The 12,904-nt window shown below is 27.0% G+C and overlaps 1 protein-coding gene across 2 annotated transcripts; it reads right to left on the bottom strand.

The window, feature by feature from the left end:
- Window positions 1-1,040: 1,040 nt before the first annotated feature.
- On the bottom strand, window positions 1,041-11,643 carry LOC145831580 (uncharacterized). Of its 2 annotated transcripts, none has more exons than XM_082938880.1 (10): window positions 11,495-11,643; window positions 10,744-10,848; window positions 10,330-10,459; window positions 4,999-5,576; window positions 3,672-3,785; window positions 3,283-3,488; window positions 2,858-3,033; window positions 2,642-2,794; window positions 2,231-2,461; window positions 1,041-1,359 (listed from the first exon to the last, which is right to left on the bottom strand). In XM_082938880.1, exons 1-10 carry the CDS (start codon window positions 11,589-11,591, stop codon window positions 1,206-1,208), a joined length of 1,944 nt encoding a protein of 647 aa, XP_082795006.1. In that variant the 5' UTR covers window positions 11,592-11,643; the 3' UTR covers window positions 1,041-1,205. The 2 variants fall into 2 exon arrangements, with proteins under 2 accessions (XP_082795006.1, XP_082795007.1); XM_082938881.1 differs by having other exon boundaries at window positions 2,251-2,461.
- Window positions 11,644-12,904: the final 1,261 nt, after the last annotated feature.

Below are 12,904 nucleotides of genomic sequence, written 5' to 3'. Positions count from 1 at the left end.
AAATTAGTATTTATTTAACTGTTATACTAGCTAAAATTAGCATGGATGGTCTGAGCAAAAGGTCCAGACTAAAATTATTAATATGTTGTTGACAATTTAAAATGTTGACAATATTAATGTTGTATTTATGCTGTAAAAAGTCGTATGAAAAACAAAAAAAAATTATAATTTCATACAAAAATTTCATAATTCAATTTATAATCCAATTCATAATTAAATTTAAATATTAATAACTTCAAAAAATAATGATAAATTATTTAAGTTTAGTTGAAACACGTGCATATGTGTTTTTTTCAATAACAAGCCTTTTCTTTTACAACTATACCTCTAGATTAGAAGTTTTTATTTTTTGAAATACATTTTAGATTTATAAATCAGTAAATTAAACTAGAAAATCATAATTTTCCACTTAAAATATTGTCTTCTTTGTTATCTAATATTGGTATTTTACCATTTTAATGTTTAATCAAACTTTTTTTTTTACTTTTTCACAAAATCTAATAGGTTAAAAAAATATTTTTTAGCCAAACAGTTTTTTCCTGATCTTTTTTCGTTTTTTCTTTCTACTTAATCTTATTTTTGTACCTAATACTTAATAAATTTTTTTATAAATTAATTGACTATTTCATTTACTTAAGAATCAAGTTTATAAGTTTTATTTGTGATCTGCAACCAGTATTTTTCTAAATCATTTAGTACAACTCGTAGTTGCCAAAGTGAATATAAATATCTAACTAAAACCACTTTAATACACTTTCAAATTAGTAGGAAGGTTTTTGACCATCGTCGGCAAAGCCGCGATGTTCTGCCGCAATAATAAATAGCAGTAACCTAAACCAAACGACCATCAACCAAAAATCATGTGACATTCTGCGACCCGGTTTCATTCCTTGACACATACAACAATTCATCGTGACTGTGTATGTCTGATTTGGTTCTAATGAGGACGAAACCGTGTCGCAGAATGTAATATTGGTTTTTGTTGATGACCGTGCGGTGAAGTTTGTTGCCATTGTTAATACGAAAACTGAATATGCTCAAATAACAATAAAAGTTCAAGTAAAATTCCAAGTTTTTATTGCTTTGTTTTAGATTTATTTCATACTACAAGTGGATTTCTCAAAAACAATTCACAGTGATAAGTGATGATTTTCAGTAGATCACAGTCAGTAAAAATGAAAAAAAAAATACTTTGAGGTAAAACGCTAGTTTTCAAGCTTGAAACTTCTGTGACATGACATCGAGCAGACTCGAAACACGAACGGAACCAATCGCAAGCCCCAAATCGTTTCTTTGTGACGTAACAATCGAATTCCGTCGCCATACATTGGTTTCCCGCAACAATCGCAAGGAACGTGGCTGTAATAAAATTGAAAATTAAATTAAGATACTATCTTAATGCTGGTTATTATCATTTTTTGTAAATGTTATCTTAAATTTAACTTAAAATTCATTATTAATGTGAAGCTTTATAATTATCAAACTTTTACAAATAGTTTTTTTTAACAAAAACCAAGCTATGAAAACGGTCTGATACATGGTATCTAATGGAGTCAATAACAGAAATTTTGCTTTTAATGCGCTAAAAATCTGTTAGATAATGATTGAGATTAGGTAATTTGAATATATTTTGAGTACAAAATAAATTTTGTCTTTTAAAAGGGACAACTTGAGATTTTTTAATATGATGGCTATTTTTTATAAAAAAGACTACAATTTTTTTAAAGTGTAAAAATATTTTAATTGATATAAAAAACCACTTATTTTTTTTAATTACATAGAATAATTTAAATTTATAAACATATAAAGACAACTAATTGAGGTATGTTATAAATTTTTATCGTTTTTTGATTTAATTAAAACTCTTATGTTAAATTAAAATCAGCAAATGAAAACTATACTTTAATAACTTTTCAACTATATAATTTTAATATAAATTCTTTTGAAATAATACCATGTAAATCCCTTTACCAAGTTTCAGTAAATTACTTTTTAAGCCTGAAATGTCGAAACTTTATGATAAAAGAGGTAATTTACTTTCAATTTAAGGCAAACTTAAAACCAACATAGCGTTTTAATAACTAACAGTTATGTTTAAACTTAACAATTAACCATTTAGCTAAAAAAAAAGAACAAAAAGTAATAAAACAGTAAACTTTATTAAGTATTCAAACAGCTATTTTGTTACAAGGACATTAAAAGCAACACACTAATTTACAAACAAACTAACATTGATAGTTGCCATAATACCTTTTCTTCCTTGTCCTCGACCTCGACACGACTCCTCTGCAGTCGAGTCAGGCAAATTTCTTTGAGTGAAGGCAGGCGCGGGGGTATGCGAGATTCGGGAAAAAAGGCGGGACTCATAAAATTCCTGGTTATTCTCACCCGCTTCATACTGACCATTTCCATCATCGTGCAAGGCAATCCGACCAACTCGTTGCCTTCCAAGTTTAATATGCTGTGTGTTTGATAAGACTTATTCAACAGAACTTTTTTATACAAGCTGAAGTTAAGCTTGTTTTACAACCAAGGTTTTCCTTAAATGTTTCAAGTAACACCCCTTTCCATGTCAAACTTACAAAAAAGATCAATTTATAAATATTTTTCTAATTACAAAAGTATCAAAACAGAAATAAACCTCAACGAAACAAGATTTCGAATGTTCCTAGGAAGCTCTGTGAGGTTATTGTAAGAGACGTCTAAAAACTGCAGATTCTTTAACATGGAAAAATCCTTTGGCAAATCGGTGAGACAGCAAAAAGAAACAGCGAGACTTTTCAAATGTTTAAGCCTAAAAATAATAAAAAAAATATGTATCTAAAGTAATGCAAAAGCGTGCAATATAAAAAAAAACTTGTTTATTTGGACCGGCAGTTGAATAAGAGGATTGTTCCTCAGTTTCAAATATTGTAGCTTTTCAAAGCTTACTACTTCTTTAGGCAAAATTTTAAAGCTGTTGTAAGACAAGTCTAAATAAATGAGGGTTTTCAAAATAGGATTAGTGTCAGGAAGCTCCGTTAAAAAATGTCCCTGTAAATTAAAAGTTGTCGATTGCTGCGTCCATAAAACACAGTTAGATAAATAATTATAATGACATTGGAAAAAAGTAAAATTCAATAAATGTTTTTACATAAAATTCTAAAATCTATCTTCAAACAATCCAGAATAAGACGAGAAAAAAACTAAGAGCTAAAAAATAGTTACTATTTAAAAAATAGAGTTAGTTAGTTTGTAAATGGTCGTTAAATTAAATATTCCTAATCCTGTAACATAAAAAACCTTCAAACTCAGAACTTTTCCGCCCGCAATGAAAGACGCCACTACCTCGAGCTGAGCTTTGGAAAGCGCGCTGTCCTTGCTGAACTGCGACGTCAGAGAGCTTTTCTCAGCTTGCTTGGCCTCCACAGAAGCCAGATAGTTGAAATGATCTTCGGTAGCCGCGATGACTGCCTTTATTCTTTCCTTGTGGGAAATTCTGTGCACGGCTGAAAAAATTATACTTTCAAAGAAATAGATATTTTTTTACCATTGGTGGCATTTCAACCTTTAATACCACTTTGTTTAATATAGCTTGAAACCGTGATCATTGAAAAATATTTTCATGAAAGCATATTGAGTTAAAAAAATAACTTAGAAAGTTATTTAAATTTCTAAACAAATTTGCTTACAAGCAAGATTATCGATATCTCTCAATACTTCGTCCATAACTCCACTCGAAAAGATCATGTCAGGACTTTTGATTTCGTGTTTTTCCAAACTGTTGCGAAGTAATTTTTTGACACCTGTGTAGTTTTATATTAAAATTACACTTATTCCCTTAATGTAGACTGCATTGCTGCAAGTTATTATCTAGTATTTAACATAGAATCTTTGTACTTATTTGTTTAAACAGTGGAAAGTATAACTTTCTTATGTACATGGTAGCCTCAGTAAAAATAATAAATAGTAGACCTTTGAAAATACTCTGATTTTGTATTACAACTACACAGACTTTTATTTGGTAAACTTTTAGGACTTTCACGCAAAAATGATCTCTAAAAATTTGTAGTACATGAATAACTGATTCTCATATTGTGTTACTAAAAACTTTACTTGATGGCTCACGTTCACAAAGTGTTTCTTTATTAATTTAAAGATTATCTGCTAACTTTATTTTTACTGAAATGCTGAATTAATCCTAATTATGTTATTTTACTTTTCCACAAGTAGTTTGAGTTTTTTGTTTAGAGTTATAATAGTAAAGTTTTTTTTTTGTTTTATATAGCAAGTTTTTCTTATATATATGGTTTACGGTACTTGGTACTTACAAATTAAAATTACAAGTGTACTGTAGTTGTATACTAGTATGGATAGTGTTTAAAATGAGTGCAAAAGCAAGGTTTAAATTAACTATAACCACAGATTAATATATCCCAAGTAGAAATAATTAACTAAATGATTTTAATCTTTATTCTAATTTCTATTCGAGAAAATTTAATAAATAATTTTTTTAATTATGAGCTGTTTAAAATGTTCCTAAATGTAAAACAAAAACAACATTTATCTTTAAAAAATTAAATATTTTTTTGTTTTAACCAATTCCGAATGAAATTAATAGTATTTTTAAAGTGATATGTAAAGAGTTTTAACAAGAAAAATATTTAAACTTATAACAGGAATTTTTATATTTATAACAAATAAAATTCCGACCAGAAAATCCTTCTGCTGAATCTGAAAAACTGACTTTACTGATCAAGTTAAAAACGTGTACATAAGTACTGTTAATTGGATCCCTAAAATTGTTCTGAAGTATGATTATTTATTATTATGTGCTAACTAAAAATAATTAAACCAACACATGACAAAATAAATTAAGAATATGCTAAATCCTAAAAATCCAAAAAAGTAAAACCAATTGTAAGTCAAAGAAACTGCTCCAAAATAGACATTACTTAGCAAATTTGATCTATTTATTATTTTACTTTAACTTGAAAAACAATAAAAAAATGGACTAACCTAGTATAATCATATGCTTTGGCATTCTGTACTTCCTCTGAACAAGATAATTCAAATCTTGAGTCAACGTCACTATCTGTTTAAACGTGCGACGTGTAGGCACGTTTTTGCCTTCGATGTTCAAATCTACATTCGTAACCGTGAGTTCTTTAGGCAGCTGTAAGGTTTTTTTCGGGATTATGTTCGCACTCCCGCTCTTCTTCTCACCGCCTGCCGCCTTCTTTGAACTTCTTAAACCGGAACTACTCTGGTCGTCTATGGAGCCCTGAAGCTGCATGTTGACCCTGTTGACTGAACAATCGTCTTCCGGGTTGCCGCAGGTCAACGGCGGCGTGGCGGTCCTGGCCCTGTTTTCGGTGTAGCGGGAGACGAGCGCGGACTTGAAGGTTTCCTGGTTCGATATAAAGTCCTGCAGGTCGTACGTGCTGTCATCGGTGACAGTCTCATCTTCTGAACATCCGCGGGTTGCCTCGCATTTCATCTTGATCAACGGCTGGTCGCCTTGAGATTTGGGTCTCGCCACCGCCAGCTGATTGCTGGGGGGAGCTAGTTTTTCTCCTACTTCGGCTTCATTCTCGCTGCGTGGTTTTTTTTATTAGTTGTTTATAACTTAGTTAAAGAGTAATGTTTGAAAATTTGTACATATTTTTTTTTATTTTTGAAACATGAAAAGATACCTTAATTAAATACAAACATATAAAGAAAAAAAGTAGATTGTAAAAGTTAAAAAGAACGTAAATAGATAAATCGTATTTAGCATTCAAATATTAAGATCTGAGAGGTCTTACAATTTTTTCTTATAAAATTCACACTGGCCTTTTTGTAAATTTTAAGCATATACTATGAGATACTTTTTATAGATTGATTAAAGTTTAATTATTGAGATATAGTTAGTGTTTTTTGTTTTTTTTCTACTCAAACCTATAGAGGAAATTTTAATGTTGATTTTCTCATACCTTAAAAATATACTTTTTATTTATTTCCTACGTTTTTTAAACTTTAAGTAAGTGTTCCATGCAAAATTTAAAAGAATTTGCCAAAACCTTTTTTTTTAATGACCAGAGGCAGAAAACACCTTTTTTTGTTTATTTTTGAAATAAGATATTTTTAGTGAAACTTTTTTTTTCCCAAGGAACTATTAAAGTTTTAAGCGGTAAATAACTAGAAATTACAAAAAACTATTTTCTCTAACGTTTTTTGAGATAATTACCTCAAACTTTTTAGAAACGTTCCTTAAACTTTGTCTTAAAAAAATTAAAAATAGTAATTGATAAATAGACAAAAAAAAATATGTTTTTTTTCAATTTTGTTACGTCAGAATTTTATAAACATTTCCAGGAACATTTCCTAGAACTTTGAGATAAAAACCTCAAAAAACGTAGGAGGAGATTGTTTTCAATGAAACAGTCTTTTTTCGCCTGTTTAGTTTGCGCCTCCCATAAGGAACCTATTGAGGTCACCTACTTTGATTGCTCATATCTAAAAAATTACTTTGAATTTATAAAACCTATATAAAGCTAAGCTTAATGAAAACTAAACGAAATAAGATCAAATTGTGAAAAATTGTTTTACTCCCCCTATGCCCTTAATATTAGACAGATAATTATGAAAAGAAAGAGATAGGTTATTAAACAAATGCTAGTTTTTACTTTTTTATTTTTACTTTCACTAATAAATTTATAAAACTCTCAAAATCTGATTGATTTATGGCCATAGAGGGGTAAGCCATGTTTTTTACAAGTTTATCTTATTTTATAGAGTTTTTACGAAGCTTCAAGTTGCTTTTTACCGTTTTAAAAAATTCAAATTAGTTTTTGACATATGACCGGTTAAAGTCGGGCCGCATAATAGTTTCCTTATGAGGGAAAAACTAAAACAGCAAAAAAGGCTATTTAAATTAAAATCTATCTCCTCCTACATTTTTCAAGCAATTTTTTTCAAACTTTCACAGTCTAATATTTATACAATAACAAAAAAACGTTACTTTTGATTTTAAAAAATTTAAGTTAAAATACCTTCTTTTTTTTTAAACACCTTTTTTTTTGTCTAATTTTTTTTTGTAATTATCAAAATTCATTAGTAACGTTTTTTATTATAATGTAAGGAACATTTCTTGAAAATTTGAAGAAGATTGCTTGAAAAATGAAGTAGGAGGAGACAGATTTATAGGTATTTTTGAAATTTCTGAGAAAGTTGACCGCAAACAATTTGCGGTCCATACGTTTGTATTGGAAACTTTAAACAAAAAATAAAATATCTCGTGTTAAATGATATTTTTAAATTCTACAAAAGCTGGCTTGTAGTTTGTACTTAAAGCTTTCATACATATACCTAAAACATTTCTTGTAAAAAAAAATACTGTTGGATAACCCCCCTATGGCCTTAATTTTAAAAGTTATAAAGAATTAAAAAACTGTTTTAAAAATTGGTAGTGTTGTTATCAGTGTAAAAGATATTATTAATTTAAATATAAATTTTAAGTCATTTTGTAACTTGTATAGTGTACACTGTACTAAACTAGTTCTGTAAAAATATATATACTTTTTATATTTATTAAAATACATATAAAGACATTTATAACAATATTTATATTTATAATACCAATGTAATTTTAATTTTACTGTACTTAGATAAACTCTAACCAATATTTCTATTTGTCAGTGAAAAACTTAAGATTTTTGCAACTGATGGAAATTAGAGTGGCTAATAAAAATGTTATTTTTTTCAATTTCAAACTAAATAAAATTTACATGTGTGAAAAATCTTATAAACACTTCCTGCAATATATTTAGCGAGTTCAAAACAACTTTGATTGAGGTACTTATTGATATCTAAGACTAATTCAAGTCACCAAAAAGAAGACCCCCTATGTGAAATATAAGTAATTCTTATCACAAATAAAACCATTAAAGCCATAGCAAGTACAATATGGTTTTTTATAAAAAACAACATAGGCATTTATATGTAAGCTTTCAGTATAAACCACAAGCCAGTTTTAGATATTGCAATTTTTGTAACAAACGTATGGACAGCAAATTTTTCAGAGTCAATTTTCTTGGAAACTTAAAAATTCACTAAAAATCTATATTCTCCTTGATCTTTTGGCTAAAGACCTTAAACTTTTAGGAAACATTCCTTACACTTCATACCACAAAGGTACTCAGTGCATGAATAAATTTCAACCATGATAAATTTTAATTTCAGATTTTAATAAAATACAATGTTATTTTTAAAAATAGTAATAATTAGTCATGAAATAATCATTTGAAGTGAAAAAAACATGTTCTTGAACAAAATTGGTCGTGTAAAACAACAAAATATTGAAAATGGATTAACTAAATCTCAATCTAGATCTGGAAAAAATCAGTCTTAAATTTTTTTTTTTAATCTTAAAACTATTTTGAGATTTTTATAAAAAATCAAAATTGTTTTGATTCATCCTGAGTTTAAAAAAAAGTATCTGAGTTATCCAGAGACTTTCTAGAATTTCAAAATATCATGAGCTACCCTGAGTACTCTCGAGTGTGTGGCAACCATGCAAGTACTTACAAACATTTAGTGAAATTCTAAACAAACTTTGAGTTAACTGTCAATAGTAACTGTAAACATTAATTATATCAGTATTGACCTAGCAATACACATGTAAAGTGTGCTATGTACATGTTTAAGTGATAGCTGAAATAAAGTGATAGACTACACAAATGTCATAGCATAATGTAGTGCATAAGCGACTTTTTTTTTATAAATTAAAATAAAAAATTAAAACCAAATCTAATAGCGAAAATATGTAAGAGAAAAGCGCACTTTATCTTAGACGATAGTAAAAATATTTTGTTTTGTTACGTTTTTATTTGCGTCTTCAAAGTTTTGTAAACGTATACGAGTTATTGTTAAAATAAAAAATAAAACTGTACTTAAAAAAAAAGAAATGTTCTTTGGTTTCCATATAAAATAAACAGCGTTTTAAAAGTAGCGGCATTCGATATTCAGGTGGTAAGCTTAACAATTTGAAATACTTTAGAACGTGAATTTATAAAATGTAGTGCGTTTGATCTTCAAGTTTAAATATGTGCTTATAAGTTTATTTAACTGTATATTTGTGTTCATTTATATTGTTAGTAGTTACAGTACAGCTTCTGTTGTGTGCATTTATCTCATTTTTTACTTCGTAAATAAAATATAAATTCAATCTGTTTTTATAATAATCTATATAATTGAAAACCCCTTCTAACCGCTATTATCCATAAGCAACCTCTGTATTGAAACAATATAAAATAGTACATAAACTGGCAGTCGAGAATTTTTACAATGAAGTAATAAGGTAAGACAGCCTTGATCAAAAAATACAAATGAGACAGTTATTCCTATTAAGGCAAAGGAGATGGCACGCCATGCAATGATGCAACCTACTGTCACTATTTCAGTTTTTAATACAAATCATTTTAAAAATCTATAAAAAACCCAAAGGTTTAATTACTTATAATGTGTATGACAAATGTGATTTAAAATTTTTTGGGGGCAAAAAAACAACAAATGTATTGAACTTTCTGTCTGTATTGAATAGAGCATCTTGTTAATAAAAATAAATATGAGATTATTGGTCTTAAGGGCAAAGGAGATGGCACGCGGTGCAATGTTGCAACCTACTGTCAATGTCTCATTTTTTCATACAAATATTTAAAATTTATAAAACACCCAAGTGGTAAAATAACTTCTGGTGTGTGTGACAAATCTGCTGAAAAATGACAGGGTGACGAAACAAATGAACTTTTGATATATAAGGATTGTTAGTTGCTGTTTTTTTTTGTTTACATATGTCAATAAATTTTGAGCCAGCTAAATAAACTGTTATCAAAAAAGATGCTTATCAATTAATGATATATTGTTGAAAATTACTAACTACTCACAAGTTGTATGTTTTAAAATAGAAAAGAATGCAAAACATGAAACAAAGGCAGAAGGAATAAAGGAATTTTTTAGAAAAACTAACATTTGCTCTAATATATAAGCCTTAAGTATAAACTATAAATTAGTTTCAACTATCTAAAAAACAACAGGTAAAAAAATTACATTATTTATTTTAAAAACTATTTAAACTGTTAACATTTTGCATGATTATTATTAATACTTATTAGTAAATGATACAAGCTTCATATGTAAGACTTTGGTATAACAGTAAGCTTGCTAATCAAACTCACAAACAAATCAACCAGTATTTTTGTTTAATCTAACTCATGCAATAACAACTTGCTTAATCACAATCAAATTAGTAAAAACAGTACACAGCTACTTAAAACAGGTTTATTTGTAACTTTTTACTTTTGTACTTACTACTTGATTAAGTTGGAAAATTCATTCCATTTACTATTAACGAATCCCTTGTGAAGCTCAATTAAACTCTTAGGTTTTCTCAATGGAAACTTTTCAGGCTTGTATAACTTTGGACCATACTTTTTAAAACCTGTAGTTTAAATAGTCGAGCTAAATTCAGATAATTTTGTTAAACTGAAAGTAGTTTAATTAAGTGTTTTAGCTATACTGGAAAGTTTTGGATTATTAGTTCAGTTTATTTTAATTTAAACTCTACTTACTAAAAAATAACCAAAAGTGATATAAATAACCCATTAAATTTTAGTAAAATCTTCTGAAGTAGTTGTACTTAACTTTAGCTTTAAAATAGCTGAAATTAGTTGACTAAAAAAAATTAAACAACAAACATAAAAAAATTAAGACGAATAAACTTACTGGCTGACTTATTTGGATTACTTGGACCTTTACACTTCTTAATGGGAGGTAAAACTTGAACTTTCTTTTTTAAAATATCACTTTCATCTTGATGTTGTGAATCAGCTGATTTGAAAATAAAAATAAAATATATTTAATGTTGTATAGTAGTAAAATTTCTAACATTGTCTTATAGTTTACCATGCGGAAAGTTACTGCCAATATCATAAACACTTTCACTAACTTTATTTTTTGTTAGCCTAAAATAAATAAAAATATGATGATAATACTTGTAATGAAAAAAAGTAACTCTTTAAAACTTTAATAAGGACTTCTATGGTTTATTTATTTATTTAAAAGGAACTAATTTTATTTTCCTTACAACACTTTTTTAATCCTGTACAAATTTTTATATTATTTTTATTAAACTATTTTTAAATAGCATGTAAATAATTATAAAAAAATTAACTAAAAAAGTTGTGTAAAATTTTAACCTAAACCTAATTTAAATTTCCTTAAATAAGAAAATTTTTAAACTAAAAATTATAAATAACGATTTTCTACTAGATATATGCATTAAAATTTTGATTAATTGAGTTTGAAATTTAATACCTTATTGTACCTAAAAGCTAGGATTAGAACTAACAAACTGGGATGTATAAAAAATTAGTGTTCTAACCCCACCCAAAAAAATCAATACTTCAATATAAAGGAAACTTAGTTTTTGATTGAAAAAAATATTTAGTAAAAATTCATATAAACATAAACAAACTAGCGTCTACAGAGTTTTTATTTTGATAAACGAGATGCGTGTCCTCTAGGCTGTTTTTTGGAACAGGAGGTCTTCGAAAAAGTTTTCGTTTAATCATTACTTACCATTAGTATCATATTAGCATTTTTATAATACATTTATTTATAATTTTTCCTTGTGATAAAACCTAGTTTAGACTTAAAAACAAAACCTCATAAATCACTTGAAAGCACAATTAAAACTTATGAATTTAATATGCAACAAACTAAAACGTCTCATTTAAAAATTTTTATCAAAAAAAGGTCATGTTTTTCATAAAAAGAGTTTTTTTTGAAACATGGTATATGGTTTAAACAACTTTTTTTGTTTTAATAATGCACTCAAAGATTAATAAATAAAATTCTACTAACTGCTAAAGCCTAATTATAAAAGTTTGTAAAAGTAATTAGTCAGTAACAATTAGCATGATTGGAAAATCAAAACTTTAAACATAATTTATAACAATCAGACATATTCTCTGAAATTTCATTTAAAATTTTAACTTAAAATTCATTACTCAAAAAGCTAGCTCTAGCTAATAATATACTATTGTTCAATTAAAATAAAATCATTGTGGATAGAATTAGCTGATATCTTTGTAAAAAAAACATTTTTTTTCAAGATACAAATAGTTCTAACATGAACTTTTTTTAAACAAAAAGGCTTGAAAAACTATTATAAGTTCTAAAATTAACATGTTTTAATTCTAGAATAAACATTTTTTAAAAGGTATATTTAAAAACAAAGATTTAAACAAAACAAGAAGTTCAAAAGTACTAAAAAATTTAATTGTTTTAAACAAATAGAAAAAAAAAATTAAAATCCTTTGTCAGGAATTGTATAAAAACTAAAATACCGTTTTTACTTAGATGAGGTTAAAAAGATGGAATGCACACAAAACATAAAAACTATGACACTTACAGTAAATTGTTGTACTTCAAATAGCTAAATACTCTGTTTACCAAAATAGCATTTTATAATTAACTTAAATCGCATTTAAATTTAACATAAACAAACATAATTTCTATTTTTTTTCTTTATAAATTCAATGTACTTCATTCTTATGAACATTAAAACATTTTTAGAATCAAACTTAGTTAAAATTATTTTCTTTATATTAGTGTTTAAATACTTAAACAAAATATTTTTGTTTGAAATATAAAATTTTTATTTAAAAACACTATGTTTTAGTGAGTTAACAGTTTTCACAAAGAAAAAAACTAAATTAATAATTACACATTTAACTAAATAATGTGTAATTTAATAATTATAAGTGCTTACTGAAGTACAACATAATATTTTCAGAGAATGTTGTTTTATAATGTATTACCATTTCAGTTTAAATTTTTATTTAATTTACGAAGACAAGCAAAAATGTATCTAATAGCCCCA

This window comes from Thalia democratica, chromosome 3, assembly GCF_965202585.1.
Source record: "Thalia democratica chromosome 3, ktThaDemo2.hap1.1, whole genome shotgun sequence".
In the NCBI taxonomy this organism is placed as follows: Eukaryota; Metazoa; Chordata; class Thaliacea; order Salpida; family Salpidae; genus Thalia; species Thalia democratica.
The sequence above is the reverse complement of the archived record's forward strand: the minus strand, read 5'-3'. Positions and strand labels throughout refer to the sequence as shown.

Bases quoted from the DNA above. Each gene is read 5' to 3' on its own strand.
- LOC145831580 (XM_082938880.1), bottom strand. From the start codon at position 11,591: ATGATTAAACGAAAACTTTTTCGAAGACCTCCTGTTCCAAAAAACAGC. The intron at 3,786-4,998 runs GTTAGTCCATTT...AAAACTACACAG, and splicing joins AAAGCATATGATTATACTAG to GTGTCAAAAAATTACTTCGC. The intron at 2,462-2,641 runs GTTTATTTCTGT...TCAAACACACAG, and splicing joins CGAAATCTTGTTTCGTTGAG to CATATTAAACTTGGAAGGCA.